We start from the raw sequence: 21,898 nt of genomic DNA, 5'->3' as shown, positions 1-21,898 counted from the left end.
GAGTATAAACAGGGCTCTTCAAAAAGAAAGTAAAACAATGGTGGCTACTTAACCAGAGTGCTGACCAGCAGGCAGAACACACGAGAGTGCGAAAGCCTGCTCCTTCACGTAGCACCCAGGCGCTGTGACAGGCGTCTTCCCAGGATAGTAAGAGGCGAATGTATACAGATGAAGTCTCTGTGTTCACTGTGAAGTTATCCTTGAGGGTGGAGTCCTAATTAGCAGGAGGCTAAAATGTTTTAGTGCAGCCAAAAAAACCCAAGAAGCAGGGATGGTCCAGAAACAAGAAACGGCAACGAGCCGGAAATTTACGCCTTCTCGCGTTACATAAACAATGTGCAGGAGTCAGATAATCCGTAATAGTTGTGAGCCAAAAAGATCAACGTTTCCAGGCTTAGTCTTTTCTTGGTGGTGAAGAGAAAAGAAATAGAACGGAAAAGCCGCGGGGAGGATTTCAACGCGTCCTTGCGTTGGAACGCGGCGTCTTGAAAATATTCGTCTTTGAGGGAGAACACCACCAACCTGAAACCATTGGCGTTCGTAGCAGCGCGTCCTCACGCTGATAAATGAAAGCAGGTGCGAAGATGGTTATCGGGAACAGACAGGGTAACCCAGGAGCAGAAAGACGTTGCGTCTCCGGACCCACGTAATCCAAGCGGAGTGTAGTTCCAAGGTAACGGGAAAGGACTGAAGGACACAGGAGGCAAGGAAAAAATGCACCGAAAGGGCAGGTTCCACAATTGAAGCCAAGCGTTAAGCGAGAGTTTCGGAAGGCTTAAGACCCTCCCGATCACCTGACCAGTCCCAAGGCAGAATGGGACAGCACACAACCAGCTTTCTTGCTAAGCAGTCTGGGACAGGTAGTTTTTAGACACCACACAGGCTGCCTGAGCCCTGACCGGTAGTTTCTCTTTATGCTGAGTGAGTGACTGTTTTGAAGTACAGTATTCACTGACAGTTCTTTATCATGCTGCTTTTCCTTCTCCCTTCATATGCCAGTGTTCTGGGTGAGACTTGCTGCATGGCTCTTGAGCGTTGACCCAGTTCTTTTGAAATATTTTGTTGAAATAGAGTTTGTTCAACACAGCTTGTGGGAAAGAACAACCTCTCTGGCAATTGTGTTATGGAGTTGTTCCTTGATTCTGCTGCATATTTATCAGAACCAGGAAATACAATTAATGACCTACCAAGGGACAAGGTCACTACTGATGTTTCAAAGTCGAGCTACTACTTTTCTGTAGGTGCTGTCCCCCAAAAGAGCCCAATTGCTCACTGATCAGGTAGAGAACCTCAGTTGTCAGAAGTATCAATGTGCACGATCCCTGGTGTTGGGGTTTTGCCCTCCTATGTGGCTGCTGAGATTCTGAGTCATCTCTATTGCCGTTTAGCGTCCTGGCAATGTGCTGCTGGAAGTTACCCAACGTTCTCCTTGCCAACACCTTCATTACAGAACATAAGATCAACAGTGTAGGAAACAACAAATGTGCACTGAATACCACCTCTCAACTATGCCTCTTCCATGTTCTACTAAACCCACAGCTCTTTACCTTTATGTTTCACTAACCACTCATGTAGACAGTGGTAGAATCAGCTGTTTGTTTAGGCACAACTGCAACTCTGAGAAGGTTGTGTCAGGTCCCACCTTATGAGCCTCGTCCACAACTATCCTTTCTAGCGTATGATTCTGAAGCAGGTGTGATTCTTGCAGACCTCTCTATTGACTTCTTTGTTCGCCCATTGTGGTTGTATCTCAGTGAAATTTTTCATACTCAACACATTTTCTACTAAGTGACGTTGTCGCAATACAAAAGACTGAGTTGCTGTGCTTTGTTTCTATAGTACATGGCTGCCACTATTGCGGTCTCCTTCAATGGGTTGTCTGGGATGTGCATGACTTCACTGTTTGAGGTTTTTGTGGGTGCATTGCCTTTCTTTACATACTTGGGGGCTCAGAAGCCAGGGTAAATAAACATATTTATGTCATGTGATAACACGATTATGTGTGTGACAGTGCATTATCAGTGTTCAAAGTGATCTTTTCTGCATTTGATGGAGGTAACAGTTTTGTTCCAGTTTTGTGGGCACATATTCAACTATTCATATTTACTTTGAGTGATAAAACCTACCTTTTGTGCGAAAACACAATGAATTAACTGTACAGACCTACACAGATGCTAAGATGCGTAGCCCTGTAGAGCAGTTTAAGCGGATCATTGCTGTTGATTTCTGCATAGCATAGGATTTAATAATGGACCATTGATAAAGAAAGAGCCAATATTGTGTCATACTTTAGTAAGTTACACCTCTTTTCCTGTACTGATTGGGTGAAGTGAGAGAGACACAAAAATGTCCAGGCATAGACCCATTTAAAGACAGTAAACCTAAGTAAACATACCTTTTTGTGTGACTATTGCTGTGGAATATTTTAGTGAATAAATACACCACGAGCGCCCACAACTATCCTTACAGCTATTTGAATTGGTCAGTTTCTGAGCAGTGTTAATCAGTTTGCAACCTCTGTTTAAGTATGTCAGTGTCTAATAGGATTGACAGATTTGTGTTTAGAATGTGTTTGACAGACTAGGGGTTTAAGTAATATAACTCTGTATTTTGCTTAGCATGAGAAGATCTGTGGGTTTTTTCAACTTTGTGAAAAATGTTTTAAAAAAAGTGCAAAATACCTTCTCTGGAGGGCTGGGAGTTTGACCGATTGCCCCTGGGGCTTACATTTATTAATTGCAGCTTTGTTTTTCTTTTCCAGGTACTAACGCCTGCTACAGAGAAGGTGCTTTGATTTCTGGAGTTGAACCTTAATAATGAGTGGTGCAGCGTTAGGCATAGAGATAGTTTTTGTATTTTTCCTGGCCTTGTTCATACTTCACCGCTATGGGGACTTTAAGAAGCAACATAGACTTGTGATTGTTGCAACACTTCTAGCTTGGTGTCTTTGCTTTCTCATAGTTTTCACTCTACCTTTGGATGTCAGTACGGTAAGAAAAGGAACTTATCTTTTCCTTATGTATATAAATGAAGTTTGAGTTTTAAGTACAACGATGTTATGTTCCTCAGCCCTCTCAAAAATGAAATCCAGTAAGTTTGACGAATACAGCTCTCTAAGTATGATCCTGAATATTGTGACCAGTTCTAGTTTTTGTACTCTGGGAATACATACATCAAAACTAAGCGGCAATCATAGATCAGCAATACCTCTTCAAGGAGCTCTGTCCTCGATCCAGCAGTCTACCCTTGACCTTGCCCCAATTATTGCATTTCTCTTAGTTTCCTTTTTGTGTGTGTGTGTGTGTGTGTGTGTGTGTGTGTATGTATATATATATATTTTGTTTTGTGTTTATAGATGTGTGAATGTATATGTGTGTGTGTGTGCATATATATATATATATATGTGTGTGTGTGTGTGTGTGTATGTATATATGTGTGTGTATGTGTATGTCTGTGTGTGTATGTGTGTGTCTATGTATATATGTGTGTGTGTGTGTGTGTATACATATATATATATATATATATGTGTGTATAGATATGTATGTGTGTGTATATATGTATATATATATATATATATATATATATATATATATATATATTTCAGCATAGGGTTACGAACAGCTTTATAGTAACCACGCTGCACTCCAAGGGGTTTTCTTTCACGGCTTCTTTTATTGATGAGTTACTTCACATCAACGCGTTTCGATGGCCTCTCGCCACCTTGTTCACGATAGTGAGCAACCATTCATTTCTGATTTTTACAAAAACACTTATCACAAACAACATAAATGAGGGACTACCAGTTCTTCTTCATCACAGTAAAAGGTAGGGAAACGCTGTCACCATTTTGAAGTGGTTTTCGTTACATTACTTTTCTCCATTGCCATTCTGAAAAAATGCTTTGACGCAGAGCTTTTCAATATCATAAACACATATTATTTCATCATAAGTGTCTTTACAGGGAACTACATAATGTTCACATATAGCGTGGCAGAAAAAAAAAACATTGGTAAATTTAAGCCTTTCCTCGTATTTACAAGGTAGTTCATGTTCAGTATTAATCGGCTAGTGCCTATATTACATTCCTTGTTTTTCCTCTCCCATCCTTTTACTATTGGTTAGAAACAATACTATTTCATTAAGGTGCATATATATACCTTTTTCTTTTTAAATATTCATTTGTTCACAAAGTGCTAGTGCTTTTTAATGTAAACATATACTCCAGGTTCAGATTTCTCTCAATAAAGTGCTAGTGCTTCAAGTAAATCAATGTGAACAATTACCACATTAATATTAACTTTTTTTCCTTTCTACAGTACTACATAACATTTACATTAAAATGCTTAGTGCTTCAAAGTGTATACCACGTAAAGTATATACTTATTTTTAAAAAAGGGGTTCTATTTTTTCAAACGAAAAATCACTTTGAAACATTAATTTATGAGAAAGCTATATTCTCTAAACCTACAAATTAAAAAATATATATATGCTCCTAACCCTAAAACCAAAAAGCGTTTGAGTCCCTCTTTACACTTTAAAACAATTTAATTTCCTCTTTAAACAAATAGTCCATTAATGTACGACATTTTTCTATTTCAACACAATAGGGAAATATTAGAAGATTTCTATTCATTATTATCTTCTATTTCCCTTTTCCTCCTTCTTTCAGTTACTTTGACTTTTTACACTTCTAATTTCTATTTTCTTTATCAATCTAAACATTCCTTAGTACAAACAAGTATGTAGGTCCTCATCCACATTCAAACCTTGTGGTTCCTTACAATCAAACTCCAAGATATAGTAGGTTTCTAATTTACGGAGTTCTCTCTCTCTATCCCCTCCCCGTCTTTTCTTAGGGATCTCTGCAATACAACTGTATTGTAAACCTGTGGGATCACTTTGATGGAATGTTTCTTGCGATTGGATATGTTCTATCCTTGTTCACAATCGCTCTTCTATGTTGCAAAACTCGTTTGAACACTGGTAAGGTGGTACTCCCTATGTAAATTTTTTGGCAGGGGTATTGTAGAGCGTAGACCACAAAACTAGATCTACATGTTAAAAAGCCTCTAATATTGATGGTTTTGTTAAAATATGTCTTAAAATGCGTCCGATTCACTCCATGCTGGCATGCCTTGCATTTAAAACACTTTTTAAAACCCATCTTCCGTGTCAACCATGTGGGTGGTCCTGATTTCTTACTTTCGATGAATTCACTGTTCACAATACGATCCTTCAATGATTTTGATTTGTGAAAACTGATCTCAGGATGTTTCTTCATTTTTGGGCGAAGTACTGCATCATTTTTTACCAAATGCCAGTGTTTATTTAAAATGGTTCTAACTTCTCTATGATTTTTATTGTACGTTGTAATAAAACTGCAATCGCATGACCCTTGTTTGAAGTTTTTCTTTTTCCTTTGTTCTGACCATGAGGGTTCGAATAAAACTTTCTTTCTATCGAGTTTTCTTGCTTTTAAAGCTGCCCGCTTTATCACATCCTGTGAGTAACCTCTTTGTAAGAATCTTTGGCTCATTTCCTCTTCTACTTTTAAATATTCTTCAAAGCTACTACGTGTCCTCCTAGCTCTGTGAAATTCACCAAAGGGAATACTCCTGATAAGAGGGGCAGGATGGGCACTCCCAGCATGTAAGATCGTATTTCCTGAAGTAGGTTTCCTAAAAACAGTTGTTTCTAGTTTTCCATTGACTACTTTTACTCTTATATCTAAAAAGTCTATACAGGATTTGCTATATTGGTCCAGTGAATCTCAGATTAAGCATATTACAATTTATCTCGTTAATGAAAGATTCAATTGATGCTTCCGTGCCCTGCCACAGCACGAAAACATCATCAATAAATCGTACCCATAAAAGTATACTGTCATTCCAATGTTCCAATGGCGGGCAACTGAGCACCTGCTCCTCCCACCATCCAAGATGTAAACTAGCATAACTGGGGGCGAAGCAGGTGCCCATCGCCGTTCCCTGTTCTTGTTGGAACATTTCCTCTCCAAACAAAAACATGTTTTTGGTTAAACACCATCGCATCATCTCTAAAATCATTTTGTTGTGTTTAAAAAATCTCAAGGATCTTCTATTCAGATAAAATTCAGCCTCCTTTAAACCATCAGTATGTCGTATGCTTGTATAGAGAGTAGTAATATCAAGCGTTAATAAAAACATAATATTCTCATCCCATCTAATATCAACTATACATTTTAAAAAATCAGTAGAATCTTTGATATAAGTGTTTAAGGTCTTCACTATAGGGTTTAAAAAATAATTCTATATACTTTGAAGTGTTCTCAAAGAGACTTCCACATGAAGAAATAATGGGTCTCCCTGGAGGTGACCTAGCATTTTTGTGGACTTTTGGGAGCATATAAAAAAAACGGGAAAGTAGGATTATTTTGTTTGATAAATTTATACTCCTCCCAGTTTAATAAATCCTCTTCCTTCCATACATCTAATCTAGCATGAAATTGTTCTTTTACCAAAATAAACTCTCGCATATCAATCCTCTTGTAACATTCAGTGTTATTTAATTGAGTAAGGGCCTCTTTTTTATACAATTCTCGTCTCCATAACACAACGTTAACCCCTTTGTCCGAAGGTTTCGCCAATACTCCATCTTCTTTAATTAATTTCTCCACTGTTTGCTGTATTCTTATTTTCTTATGATCTACTTTCTTCTTTTGTTCTGCTAAATTACTATATAGTAATTTCAGATCCTTAGTGACACTTTCAGAGAAGATGTCCAAGTTGTCTCGCGCGGTTTGTGGTAAATACTTGGACCGTGGTCGAAATGGTATATAGTCGCTACTCAATAACATAAATGTTTTCTCTTTGTTTGAAGTCTCTGTCTGCGAAGAGTCTATAGAAACACATTCATTTTCATTACAAAGTCCCATCAAATCACCAAAAATTCCAGCATCCAAGGCATTTAGGCAACTCAAAGCTGTTACTGACACAGTTTGGGTCTGATCAATAGGGGTTTTTTCAAATTGCTTGTTAGCAAATATTTTGGCAAGTTTCAATTTCCGTACGTACTGGTACAAGTCCATTCGACTATGGGGATAATTAAATTCATTATCATCACAGTGTGATAATCCCAGTTCCAACACAGATTGCTCCTCTGTTGTCAGATTAATAGTACTCAAATTTATAATGGTCTTGTCCAACCTCATTTTTTTGTCGATTTCTTAGTGTTCGAGCGCATAGAGCGCTTTTCTTGCCATTCTGGTGCTCCTCCTATATCCTTCTCCTCCCCTTCTTTGTTTCCTCTTCCTACGCCTCTTCCCCTTCCGCGACCTCTCGAAGGTCGATCGTCAGTCTGGAGTTCCATTTGTAAAAAACGGAATTCATCTGTTACTGCCAGACGAACATCGCTTGGCCCCTTTCTTCTTTGTTCTTCTGATTCCTGCTCTGAACCTGTGTCGGAGCTTAACTCGCTATGTGAGGCATCTTGTTGCATAGCAACCCCACTTTGAATTTGCTTACGTCTAACAGAATAAAATTTTTGGGTGAAAGTGTATATTCTTCCCGCCTCATAATCGAGCCGGTCACGTATGAATTTCGTGGCCTTTCTATCCTTGATGCGTTTCTCATATTTTTCAAGTCGTATTTTTAGATCAGATTTAAACTTTTCTATTTTTCCTTTTTCTGCATGTTTCTCAAAGACAACATTCAATTCCTTGATTTTTTTCCACAACTTCCTCACGTTCCCTCTCCGCATATTTTAATAATATGCGCATCATCATATTCGTTGAGCTATTGGCAGGCACTATTTTCCGCCCATTCACTCAACATATCAATGTGGGGGTTCTCATACGTGGCCGTGATCATAATTCGTAATCCTCTTGGGACTCTTCCCACTTGTAGATACTGCCTTAGGGAGGCCACCTCCCACCACCGAGATATTTCTCTTTTCTTTAATTTTTCATAGTCATGTAACTGTTTCATTAATTCATTAGCTCCTCCCACATTAGGTACATTCCTGCTCTTTTCATGTGGTATTATCGTTTCTTCAAAGAGCTTTTTAGCCTCCTCTTCACGTGCCGCACATTCCTCATCACTCATTTTAAGTGCCGGTATTTTCCCCCTGCCTTATCACACTGAGCTTATTATCACAAAAGATTTCTCTCGTAACAGGTGTGTGTGTCGGATTCAGCTCCCGAGCCCTCTCACATTTGCCACGCTTACCGGAGCCTCTTGTCAGGTGTTTTGACTTCTTCTGCAATCCTCCGATCGCGAAGATCGAAAAAACCTCTCCCGATCTTTGCTCCCTTCTCCTTTCCGAAAGCTGGCAGTATCCAACGAGGTCACTCAGGGGGCACGCCTGTCTTTCAACTATATACATTGGACGGATTCCTGGCGTGCTTCCTTAACGCCGATGGTGCAGATAAGAGACGGCCGCCCCGCCCCCTCTTTAAATATTCAGCATAGGGTTACGAACAGCTTTACAGTAACCACGCTGCACTCCAAGGGGTTTTCTTTCACGGCTTCTTTTATTGATGAGTTACTTCACATCAACGCGTTTCGATGGCCTCTCGCCACCTTGTTCACGATAGTGAGCAACCATTCGTTTGAGTTTTAAAAAAACACTTATCACAAACAACATAAATGAGGGACTACCAGTTTTTCATCAACACAGTAAAAGGTAGGGAAACGCTGTCACTATATATATATATATATGTGTATATATATATATATATATGTGTGTGTGTGTTTTTAATTTTTTTGGGGTGATCATGCCTGCCGGACAGGCGAAACGCGTTCTACTAGCTGACTAAATAAATGAAATTTAGCCAGAACACAGCGTCATCAATACTTGGTTTTCGAGGCGTGTGTGTGTGTGTGTGTGTGTGTGTGTGTGTGTGTGTGTGTGTGTGTATGTGTGTGTGTGTGTATGTGTATGTATGTATGTATGTGTCCGAGTCCCCTTCGGTTGCCGCGTGTAGTGGCGTGCTGCCAGATCGCCGGGGGTGCACATAAGACGCCTGCCCCATGGCGTTTTCACATCAAAGTCCTACCAGACGGCACTCCTTGTAGTGCTGATGGTTGAATTCTGAATGATTGTATATAGATATATATGTGTGTAAATATGTACATATGTGTGTGTGTATATATATGTATGTGTGTATAATATAATTGTATGTGTATATAAGTGTATATGTGTGTACATAAGTGTGTGTGTATGTATCTGTGTGTGTATATATGTGTGTGTGTGTGTGTGTGTGTATATATATATATATATATATATATATATATATATAGCATACATCCAGCTTTTTCAATCAAGAAAGCACTCTCGAGCCCAGCTCCATATGCGTGAGTTCTTTATTCACAAAATGACAAACAAACGCCCGACGCGTTTCGGTGCTGCCGCACCTTGGTCACGGGTAATCAGTAGTTTGTGAACAGTGAAACAAATAGTGAATAAACAAAACATAAAAGTAGGACTACCTGTCCCAACTCAGTTTCGAAAACGTTTTACTTTGGCATCCATCTTGGAATGGTCAAAATATATGAATACCGCTATTCAAAGTGTCATTATTCAAGACAAAATATATCGTGACATTAATAGCTAAGTGCATAACTATGATTTTAAATGTTATTCAATTCTGCCCAAGTGGGCATACATCATTCATAACTATTATGAGCGAAAAATAAACATAGTGCACATTATTTAAATCAAGCCACTGTAAGTTGTTTTGGATAATTCTGCCCCAGTGGGCATAAAGTTGTCGAATAGCAGTGTTTTTCAATTTATATAATTTCAATCCAACTAAATCATCTGTAAATCCATCTTCTTAAAAAGTATGCTGACAGTCTGGTCTCCTACAAAAATACAAAATTGTGCAATCACTATGATATATGTGCAAAGATAAAAACAAACTCATGGCTTCTCATCAATATACTACACTGTGAGCTCTCAAAATTGCAGCACAAAAACATGATTAAATTACCCTAAATGAACCGACATTTCTTCATCTTTATTCAAACCCAGTGGTTGAACGGTGTCATACTTAATAATCAATCTCGACTCCAGTTGTCTCAATTCTCTCACTCTGTCTCCGCCCCTTTCTGATTTAAGAATTCTGTCTAGGGCACAAAATTGTAGGACATTGACATTTTTTCCATGTAATTCTTTAAAATGCCTAGCGATAGGGTATTGTTTGTCCTCATTAATGATTGCCCTTGTATGTTCAAGAACTCGTTTTTTTACCTGATGGATGGTACTTCCGATATAAACAAGTGGGCAGGGACAACTCAAAGCATATACGCAGTAATCTGATTTACATGATAGATGCTTCTGAATCACGTAAGGTTTGTGGTTTTTAGATAGAGAAATTTCCTTTCGATTCACACTGTTCTTACAAGCTTTGCATGAATTGCAAGTGTAGAATCCTTTTATGTCTCTTTGGTTCTTGCTTTCCTCTTTCACAGTACTACTGCAAAGAAGATCTTTTAAAGCTGAACATTTCCTAAACGTGATTTTTATATATATATTTATTTATGGGCGTATTGAGGGTTTAGGGGTGGGTAAGCATATTGGGTGCCTAGGGTGTTTTTTAGGGTGGGTACGGGTATTTGGGTGGCAAAGGTACTTTTGGGTAAGGGTATTGGAGTTGGTATATCAGATCCAACTCTTTAAATTTCCCCTGATCCCTGGTAAACATTTTACTCAATTTGTCAGGAGTCATCGCTTTAAAGACTGATTCCCCATGCTTAAGTGCTTTGCTGTTTTGTAATTTCCTTCCCAAAACTTTCCCTACTCCACCGTTTTCTCTGTCTAGTATATTCATCTAATTTGTCATCTATTTTCGTGACGGACCCTAAAGGGTGCAGCAATCAATCAATAAAGCTGAGTGGTTTCAAAGGAAATTTTCTACCATGGGGCACCTGCCTTCATCTCAGCATGTCATTAACCAGCGACGTAGCTGATGATACGAACTTCGATCCTTTTTATTATTGATTCCAAATTGCCGTTTACACTTTTAGAAGAATATAATGTCCTAATGTATCTAAAAGAAAGGTTCTGGAACCCACACAGCAAGCATGGAACAATATTCAGCCTTTTATTCTTGATCCTGCTACCCATGAACTATAGAAGTACTGAAATCTGAGTAAGCCCCTTTTAATAGACCTCAATTACATTAATATTGGCATCAGATAACTGTTAAGGAGTTGTTATTTGGGTTCGAGGCTTTTGATTAAATTTGCATTGACCCTGAATAGGACCAAGTGACTAATATACTAATATTCAAAATAATAAATCATAAATTGCGAATAATAATGAGTCGTTATTTGGGATTTCTTATTTAGAATGCACTCAAATGTATTCAGTAGAAGTGGTTGCAATGTACACACTGACTTTTTCGAAATGCGTTGGTATTTTGACGAGCAATCTTATGTAGTAATAGTTTAGTTCACAAAATACTGAATTGTAGTGGGTTGCAATTTGACTTGCATCAAATAATTTGCATGAAGTAGGTTTCACATTTTCTACGACCGTTTTTTTTTTTTTGGGGGGGGATTAGGCAGTGGTCCCAGGGACCTCTGCCTGCTCCTAAAATGATTTGTCCACATGCACAAAGAGGAAGGAGTTCCTTGAGGTCCCCTTTTCATTTGCGAATGGTTGCCACCTCCTTTGGCTTGGTGGTAAAATATTAAGGTTTTGCAACTGGATTTCAATTGTAAAACATTAAAACACAATTTAAGGATACAGTATTTGTAATGGACACCCTCTACGCTCCTTCCAGATACTGATTCGGTATTTATTTGCAAACCCAAATTTCTTTTCTGTAATGTGCTACCGAATTGCAATGTGGGTTTTGTTCATTTCAAAATGCCCTTCTGAGGTCACAAAGGCTCTGATTTGACCTTTGTGTCTGTGAAATTGCTTTGTACATCATGTCCCAATTCCCTTAGGCTCTCAACCTCCAAAATGGTCAAGTTCAAAATCATCAACTTTGATTTTACAGCATTATTATGGAAACTGGATTTTGTGCTATATTCATGTAATAACTCGTACAGTGGAGAATTGGAGGTCTTTGAGTCTGGTAGTGACACTATGGTGTTGTCTGTAAAAAAGAGAAACCTTATGTTCCATATCCACAAAATGAATCTACTTGACCTCATTTGTCCCCATGACTCTCACGTCTATTGGTTCAAAAGAATGAAAAAAACAGAAAACCCTGCATCGTCCCCCAGTATAAATGTAGTGGCATACACTACATACTGTTATGACGTACTCTTGCTCAAAGAGTCATAGCTATCTAGCATCATCTATGTTTTTCTAATATTTTGTTTAACTTATTTTTTAACCACTCATTTTCACTTGGCTGTTTACAACAACTAAAGCAATACATCTTAAGAATATTGGTTGAACAGTGTGAACAAACCAAGTTTGCTGTTCAGGAGGACAAGAGAGAAAAAATATTTGTAATGATGCAAATAATACTCTGTTGGTAAAAATAGTAGGAACATTGTATTGCCTAAGTAGTGTGCATTAATATTAGAGGAAGTAGGAAGAAACGGAGAGTGGTATGAAAGAGGTATAGGAGAAGGTGTAAATGGAGGCGGACACACTCTTATCCCACTTTTAAGAACTATTAGAATATTTTGGAAATATAGATGAGACTGAGGGCACTGCTGCTGAAGCCATCATTGTAGTGATACACATGGAAGTTAAAGACCCCCTGGAACTAAAGAACTACAGACCGATATCACTCCTTAACTATAAAGTATATGTGAAAGTATTGACTCTAAGACTAAAAAAGATCCTTCCAGCCCTAATTCACCCACCACAAACTGGTTTTGTAAAAGAGGCAATAGCAGTGGACAGCATAAGACTGTTAGGCCATGTAACAGGCTAAATCTTTATCTTCACCCAACATGGCCATTGTGCTGGTAGCAGAGAAGGTCTTTGATAAGATTTCATGGACCTTTCCGTTCAGTGCTAAGCATATTCAATCTTGGTCAACGCTTTGATCGCATGGCTATATTTCTATACTCTCAGCCATGAGCCTGTGGCAAATTCAATATCCATATATCAAAGAAATTCTATTTATGACACGGCACGAGACAAAGATGCCCTCTATTGCCATTACTGTTCCTCTTAACTATAGGGCCTCTACTTATTATCATCCACTCAATCTTTGATATTAAATCTATCCCATTTCTCTCAGGTGAACAAAAGCTTGAAGCCTACATAGATGATGCCTAACTTTTTTTCTGAGGATGTGGAATTAGTAATTCCTGAGATATTAGAAGTAATCAGCTGTTATGCAGAGGTTTCAGGATGCTCACTCAATCCAGAGAAGGCATCCTTTTCATAGTCATGCAAACAAACCTTAAATGGCAGTCAAATCGACTGAAATGTCTTTGAATAGACTTTAAAGGTAGCCTTGAAGAATGAAGATTGCACATTGAGAGCAAACTCTATACCAAAATCAAAAACATAACTGACTCGTGGTCACCTAAAGACATAACTTGGTGGAGCATTATTCAAGCATGAAGATGATGATAATCTCACCCCAAATTATCCTTGTTATCGGTATGTTTCCACTCCAACTTTCTATAAATGTCTGCAAATCACTATATAAACTTTATCTCAAAAACAAGCAAACTGAAAGGAGGCCTTGGCCTACTAAACATACTCAACTACCAAAGAGCGTTCTTAGCCAGACAAGCAATCTGGTAGCTAAATCTAACTAACACTTCCTGTCCTCCTTGGCTGGCAATAGAAGCAGACTTAGTTAAACTTCTTTACCTTACAAACACTTTAACACTAAAGAATATCCTACAGCATACAGAAATACATAATATCAGCCGTCAGAACCCTGGATAAAAAAATATAACCAAATTGAGAGGGTCTGAAGAAGCTGCATTATGGTTTAACCCACAAATCAATAAACAATTTAAACTTCCAGCCATTTCGGCTTAAAGTAGCCATAAAGAAGTTGGGAAAGCCATACAAACCAGACATAAAATTCCTGGGTTGTGTTTAAAAAAAAAAAGAAAAAAGTTGTATGACTTCCCGAACATATAAACCCATAGAGCAAAGTATTACCCTTAAAAGTAACCTCCGGCCCTCCATCTGAAACTACTTGGGTAAGTATCTGGGGCCCCTCGCACCTGCTTTATGAATGTACATTTTGGATGATATACCAGTGTTTCTCGACCCAGACAGATTATTTAAGATCTTAAACTTGAACAAATGCTAGCACTGCTCAGACTCTCTAGGTGACCTAGAACATATGCTCTTCAACTGTAAGAATATCTGGATGTAAGACTATGCAACATTTTTAGAGGAAATAAATCTTCCATGCCAAGATCAGCCTTATCCCCATCAGACTTTGGGTCCTTTGTCTTTCCTTATCTCAGTGCATAGGATTTACACATGTTGGATCTCCTATTAACAATTTGTATTAAAACCATACTTTCTGTTTGGAAAATCTCTCATATTATCTCATTCCACACCTGGTGGGCAAGGAACTGTTCTTAATAGACGCTGACAACTTTGTACAGTAATCGTTTTAACCCCAGATGATTCTGGTCACTGTAGAATAACTTAGATATACACCTATAAAAGGCCAAACCACCTATAACGCTATCTAAACACAAGCCCCCAGATTTCTCACACCTAATTAGTCCAACCTCGCGGTCTTTAGCAAGTGCATAATCTATCTAGCAATGCCCCCGCTGCCTCCATGTTTACTTCCAGGATCCTTTTAATACAGCTTAATTCAGGATCAACTTAATATTTTCTCTTTGAAAGAGCAACTCTCTTTTTCAAAAACTATCCATCGATATCAGTACTATTTTGCCCTATATTATGTATATAGCTTCTTAATTGAAATAAGGGTTATTTGCGGGTAATATACCCATCGGCTTGATTCATGCTGTTTCAATAAAATTGCTTAGTGTGTAGCAGCCTTTGCTTTGAAATGAGTGCTTCAAGTCTGCCTTCAAGATTCTTCAGTTGATGATATTCTGTATTGCACAGATTGCTTTTGTTTCAGTTCATGTTTTTTTAATGTTTTATTTTAGCCTTTAAGCCTAACTGGATTTCAGTTGGATTGTTCTCACTGATTCCTATGTAATTCTGCTCTATATTATTGGCAATCAGTTCCCATCAGTTAACTGAAGAAGACAGTCCTAGTACACAAACCTCTTGATTTAATGCTTATCACTCATCTCTTCAGCTCAATAATTGTAGGTGCTCTTTCAAGTGGCTTTCTATCTTTGCAACTTGGGGTTGTGTGACATAGGGGCATACAATCTATTTGCTTTGTATCAAATAGCATCATATTTTTAAACATCATATTTTTAAATTGTTGCGGCACAGTTTCTGATCCTCATACCAGCTAGGAGCCACTCTAAAACGTCGTTTTAAAATGTACTAGCCGTATCAGAATTGTCACTAAATAGCTTTCCAAATTTCAAAATCTATGCTACATTGATCAGTTGCACACCTGTGATGATCTAATCCATTCCCCATTAAAAAAGCAAAAACCTGAATCTTGTGAAGATTTGCCTTTTTTCTGTGATGAATCGCTGTATGATTTTGTGCTTGTCATCTTGAATTTAGACAACCAGTCTGCTTAGTTACACTGGTAAAATAACAGTGAAACCTTTATGGATGCTAAAAGTTTGTTTTAGCTTTTTGACAATACATGTTGCATCTTGAACTGTTGTAGCCACTATGTCCAATGCTACTTTTTTCCTTGTTTGCCTGTGGCTGAGGATATGAACAAAGCATATGACAATACCTTTAATATTATTAAATGGGACTATTTTGTTTTTAATCTTTCAGACCATTTACAACCGATGTCTTGCTAGAAACAGTGTTACACCAACACCAGACAACTGGAGCCATACTTCTACCACACCGCTTGTATTTACTAATGCCACTGGAACTCACCCAACTACTACACACAGGTAAAATATTTTTCTTTTCTAAAATTTAATTTAGTTAATATTTCAGAATACATTTATTCATTTGTGCTTTTGAAATTTGCTAATTGAAGTTGTAGTACTAAGAAACAATGAACTATTCTCTGCTTTAAGATTAATACAACATATATGGTGGCATTTCTCTGTCCTCAGGGAAGAACTACATCATGAGACTTTCCAAACACCATTGGAACTTTGGCTTTACACTGATTGTATTAGGTTAGCCGGTGACCCCACAGAGATACACTTTGGTACCAAGATATAATCTGTGTATTCGAGTATTAATTCTGTGGGTGCAACATTGGCTTTTGGCTAAATTGTTGAGCTCTAGATATCATTAATTTTGCAGAAATCTTAACAGTTGGTCCCTTGGAAGGTAATTCCGCAGGACTTTACCTAAATAGCAAATGTGTGGCCTATCCTGCTTTGGGTTATTCATGGCCTTTAAAATATTTGCACCACCTGTTCAATTGCAGCTACTCCTATCTGTACGGCTAGAAGCCAATTGTATTAAGATACCATTACAGATTTGTGTTTTTCACATTTACATATGCTTTTCAGAAATAAGTTTTATGTGGGTGCCACCACCGGTAGAATAGTACTTTAGGGGCCGATTACGATGTGGTCGGACAGCCGGAGCCTTTCCGACCGCATCGTAATATGTCTGTCAGATTCCTTTCCAATCGCCTCATTGCGATGGAGGCGGTCGGAAAGGAATCCGATCAGTCATTCTGACTTTCTTCCGAAGGGAATGTAGAGCACGTCTGCCAGTCAATGTGCAGGCAGTAATCCCAAGGGCGACTCTTTCTGCCTGAGGGATTACAATGTCAGATTTCAACAGCCTTTGTCTGCTGGCCTTTCCGACACAGAAAGACTGTTGGAACTCGACGTTGGGGGCCAACAGAAAGACTGTTGGAACTCGACGTTGGGGGCCAACAGCAGTACCCCCATGGGTGCACGGCCCCTGGTTGGAGGCCGAGGGAGCACCTATGGCACCCCGTTGATCCGTGCACCCCATTGCAGGCACCTTCAGATGCCTGCCACGGGGTGCAGGGATATACAGCACCTCCTCTCTTACAATGGGAGCATATATTCCAGCTGGAATACATGCTCCAATTGTAAAGTATGGGCATGCGACCAGTGTTCGGTCGCATCCTAATCAGTCGGTCGGGAGCGCCGACCGAGTGTCGGTCGGGAGCGCCGACCGAGTGTCGGTCGGGAGCGCCGACCGAGGCATCATAATGAGGCCCATACTGTTTAATAGCTTGTAGGCAGCTGGGTGTCTATACGCTTACAGTAGTGACTCGCACAGTTTCAGAAAACAAAGTTAATTTACAAAAAGACAACCATTGCTCTCCAGGCTACTATAAAAGCATCCCATTGCAGAGGATCTGTCCCATATCTACCAGACATGTTTACTGTATTTGCTTTTGATAGTGTTTTGCTCTTTATACCACAGGGCCACACTTGCATGATCTTCACAAGCACAGGTGTTTGGTTTAATTTCCACAAGTGTGCCTAATGTATGAGGCCTGTATACCAGCCATGGTGCGAAGCAGAACAGTATTAGTATAAGTGGTGAATCTGAGCCCTTGACTAATGCTGAATTGACTGTGCTAACATTTTGAGAAAAGGATGGATTTTTCCTGCATGTAGACTCCAACCTAAATATCACATTTAAGGACTTTTGTAACTAGGCTATTGTGCTGAGATTGGACAAACCATATTCCCAGAAATGAAGTTTACTCCCTCACCTGCAATTGGAAGAAGCCCCGCAAGTTTATGCATTTTTGTGGGAAATGGCCATCACAAGTTTAGATCAAGTAAAAATCTGAAAAATTGATATGCCAGCAGTGAGCGTGGGCTTCATGGAGGGGCCTGATGCTTGCAAGATTTCCAGACTGTCTAAGATACATATACCTACGTTAATTATAAATTGAATCCTTTAATGTATTCAGTGGTTAGACAGAAAATTTGCCATGGATCTTGCCCGTGTGGACCGCTGTTGGACATCACAACACTGCAGAGTTCTCTGCAGTGACATAAAGAAAATTAATTCTGAGCATTGAGATGGCCCTGACATTTTCTATTGAACGATCTAGAAATGTTAAAACATTGCAAGTTAATTTCTGAAATCCCAGTCAGAGAACTGCCTGTCGAATACAGAAAAGGCGAGAGTAGAAGACAGAGGAGGGGGAGAGATCGATATTTTGTAGAATGAGAGAAGCAAGAGGTGAGAGAGAGTTTGCACAAAGGGAATGCATGTTTGAGAGAGAGAGAAATCACTTTCCAAGATGATTAAACCACAGAACCTTCGAGATGCTTCTTAACATTGGGAACAGATGAAGCGTGCTTCTAAATCTATTCTTCAGCACTATATTCCAACAACACATGTAACACATCTGACACACTTTCTCCATACTCGCACATAATTAACCCTGTGCTGATAGCCATGCAGGTGGCAACATGTTGCTCTCAAAGAAAATTAAACACAAATGAAACAAACCACTCACAATTGCTTAGCACTTCCTAAAGTGTATCCACATATCAGGGGTTCTTCTGATGACCAATAGCTGTCCTCCCTTGAAGACATATGAGAATGTGGTGCCACATAGGGCAGGCACACTTTTTTCTGCATGCCCATCGGACCAATGTTTTACTTTTAGAGCATGGATAGTTGGGTTGGGAACTAGTTGAGATGATGGTAGCTGAATGTGACATCTGCTCTAATAGAATTTTGTGTTCTTACTATTTTCTGAGCAAGCATTGGGAAGTATTATTTTGAGGTGCATCGGATTTGGGGGTGCAACTGGAAAACTTTAGGGACTATGGCTTATAACTTCCATATGGGATCTGATATGGTTTGTGAGCCCAATTATTTCTTTGTTGTTTGTATGAAGTGCTTGCAGATTGCTTGGCTTAGATTTCACTCATTTTGTTTATAATAATTACAACATTGGCTAGTTATGTATTGCACACTTAATTACAATTTGAGTTGTTAATATTAACTAACTAATTTGCACCTATTTCCTCAAACTTGGAGGATGAAAACTGAACTTTCCTTCCTGGGATTTAGTTTGTGACCTGTAGCTTAAAGGGACCATAAATCCTAATAAAGAAGTGTTATCTGACATTGCGCCTCATTACTCTACTAGAAGGGCAACGTTCTATTCAGTGATCGACAAGAACTTATGTAAACCTGTGGCTTTAAATGCCCTTTTATCCTCATCCCTAACCTTCACAAACATCTCTGCAAGCATTGAGGGTCATGCCTCCTGCCCACAACCGAAGACATCTCTCTTATACAACTTATTCTTCAAAGCCATTTTCAAGCCAAACAAAAAGGTTGATTGTCTGTTGCTGCCTTTCAGGAAATCTGGTCATAACAAGGTTTTCAGCAATAATGCCTTTCAAATGATTCATGCAGTGATTACTTTTCACTCTGTAATGTTTATCTCCCCTTTGTCTATGTATGTCTTTTCTTTGTCTATGTATGTCTGTATATGTTAATAATTTGTTTATAATTTTTAAAGAGCACATTGTTTTCCGCTGGTTCAAAACACTGTGGCCCCTATTTAGAGGTCAGCAGACTGACTGGTTACATCAGTTGCATTCTGGTCGCAATTCATAGTTCCCCACGTTTTTTGTTTGTTTTACAAAGGCAAACTCCCAAAGTATGGATTTGCTTTTGGAGAACAAAGTCGCCATGTTTCTAAATTGCTGGGAGTTTTCTCCTAGTGCTTTGGAGACATAGAAAATGTTCTAAAGGGAAACAAGTCAGCTAAGATCTCCCCTCATATCTAAGCTCACATCAGAGTCTAAGGCATTGAACTTCTAAGGCGGGGTCTCCAACCTTTTCTGTAGTGAGAGCTACTTCTGATCAGTGAAAATCATTGTGAGCTACTAAAGGCCAAGCCACTCGTGCAATGTTACCAGGCAGCCCCACGTCTAGTTTCATTGATTTTAATCCTAATTTCCATAGAGCCAATGACTATGGTATGAACAAAATACTTTGACTAGAGGCACTATGACAGGACTGCCATGTGTGCCAGCGACAATGTGGTCTTTTTTCAGATGTGTGCATATGAATGGGATAAATGTGTATGAGTGACTGAGAGCCTATGCTGTATTTACTTGTGTCACTGGAATACCTTTTGTCATATGTGGCACCGTTACATGTATAGTACAAACCATATAACCATTTTCTTAAATGGGAGAAATTAAAATTCTAGAAAACTTTCTGCAAAAATGTTATTTAAATTTCTCCAACTTAAAATAATGGCTGTATTTTTCAGTTATAAATATGGCACCGTGTCTACCAGGCACTAGGAGCAAGATGCCTGCTGTGTGTAAAGGAGACACCTTGAAATGAGAGAAAATTAAACTGAAGAGTTAACTTTGTTTATAAGGATTCCATAAAACATATAATTTAAATTTAATCCCATTTCCAAGTGTCACATTACAAGTACCAGGCATCTTGCTCTCAGTGGCCTGTAGGTAAGGTGACTACATATTTATAACAGAAAAATGCAGCCATTTTTTAAAATTTGAGCAATTTAAAGTGCGGAAAATGCTTCATAAAACATTGACGTCATTGGCCTAATTGACAGTGGAGAAACCACTAAGACTTTGTTTTATAGAAATATTTTTCTTCGCTTTATATTTCTCACATTTAAAAAAGAGGACTGTATTTTTCAGTCATAAATATGGCAAAGTGTCTACTGGCTACTGGGAAAAAATGCCTACTGTTTGCAAATGCAGCACTTTGAAATAGTAGAAAATAAAGAGTTAACTTAATCATTTAAGTGACTTTTAATTTTAATGTTATAAGCATTCAGACACATCACTTTGTTCTCCCATTCCTATATTGGGTTGACAAGTACTTATTTAAGAGTTATAAAACCCAGTGCTTCAGGTATTCACCTTTGTGCCCTGGGTCATAAATCTTACTCCAGCACTGCTCATTATCAGGCACTGCTGTCTCCAGCCTAAAGATGATAATGTAAAATAAGCACAGCTTTCCGTTAACTTTAAAATAAAACTGTGACCCTGTTCAAAAAATGAACTTAAGGCTGTGAGCTACTCTGAAAGTGTCAATGATCTACTGGTAGTTTGCGATTCACTGGTTGGAGACACCTGTTCTAAGGTATTGCCTCAATGCTTACGCTTTTGTAAAGCACGTTTGATGGTCTGATTTATTGTAATGTACACCTTTACATTGAACATGGGGATACTTGCTCCTTAAGAGGGAAATATTTTTCAGCCTGATGAACCACCAGTTCTGAGGTTTTATGTGATAGCTGTGCCATAACAGAAAGTTTTCCTTCCACAGTGTTATGTTTTTAGGAGCTTAATCTGTATGTTCGAGACATATGAGCTGCAGATCACACACTATGCATAGGTCGCCATCCGGTGGTGGGCCCGGATGATTACACTTTGTTGTTGTCCTGGAAGAAGTCTTAGTAGTCACGAGATAGGTGACTTCTCCTATGGACTATAGTGTGCATGGACATCGACTCCATCTTCAGATTGTTTTTTTCCGCCATCGAGCTTGAATGTGTTAGTCGTGCTCCCGGTTGAGTTTGTTACCGATCGACCTTTCGACGCGCAATCCTTAACCCTAGCGTCGGCATTGTTTTTCGATTGCGATCCCTCTTCGACGCGCATCGTTTAAAACCTACATTTCGATTCCGGTTGTCCACGCGGGCCGTCGGGCCCACCTGCGCCATCAGGCCCACCTGCGCCATCAGGCCCTTGGCTGATGGAAAGGACACCTTTCAAGAAGTGCCCTCGGTGTGGACACAAATTCCCCCACACTGATCTGCACCAAGTCTGCAACCTCTGTTTGTCGCCACAACACGAAAGTCGACACTGCCAGGCCTGCATCTCCTTCAAGTCGAAGAAAACCATCAGAGATAGACAGGCTCGAAGGG

General features: G+C 39.0%; 1 protein-coding gene across 2 annotated transcripts in view; it reads left to right on the top strand.

The window, feature by feature from the left end:
* The window catches only part of LMBRD2 (LMBR1 domain containing 2), a 440,257-nt gene that overhangs the window by 57,608 nt on the left and 360,751 nt on the right, over window positions 1-21,898 (top strand). For both annotated transcript variants that reach the window (XM_085631040.1, XM_085631037.1), the window contains exons 2-3: window positions 2,762-2,990; window positions 15,826-15,950. In XM_085631040.1, the coding sequence (XP_085487166.1) occupies window positions 2,817-2,990; window positions 15,826-15,950 (299 nt within the window). In that variant the 5' untranslated portion in view covers window positions 2,762-2,816. The remainder of the gene's footprint in view (window positions 1-2,761; window positions 2,991-15,825; window positions 15,951-21,898) is intronic.

This window comes from Triturus cristatus, chromosome 2_1, assembly GCF_964204655.1.
Source record: "Triturus cristatus chromosome 2_1, aTriCri1.1, whole genome shotgun sequence".
Classification (NCBI taxonomy): domain Eukaryota; kingdom Metazoa; phylum Chordata; class Amphibia; order Caudata; family Salamandridae; genus Triturus; species Triturus cristatus.
The sequence above is the reverse complement of the archived record's forward strand: the minus strand, read 5'-3'. Positions and strand labels throughout refer to the sequence as shown.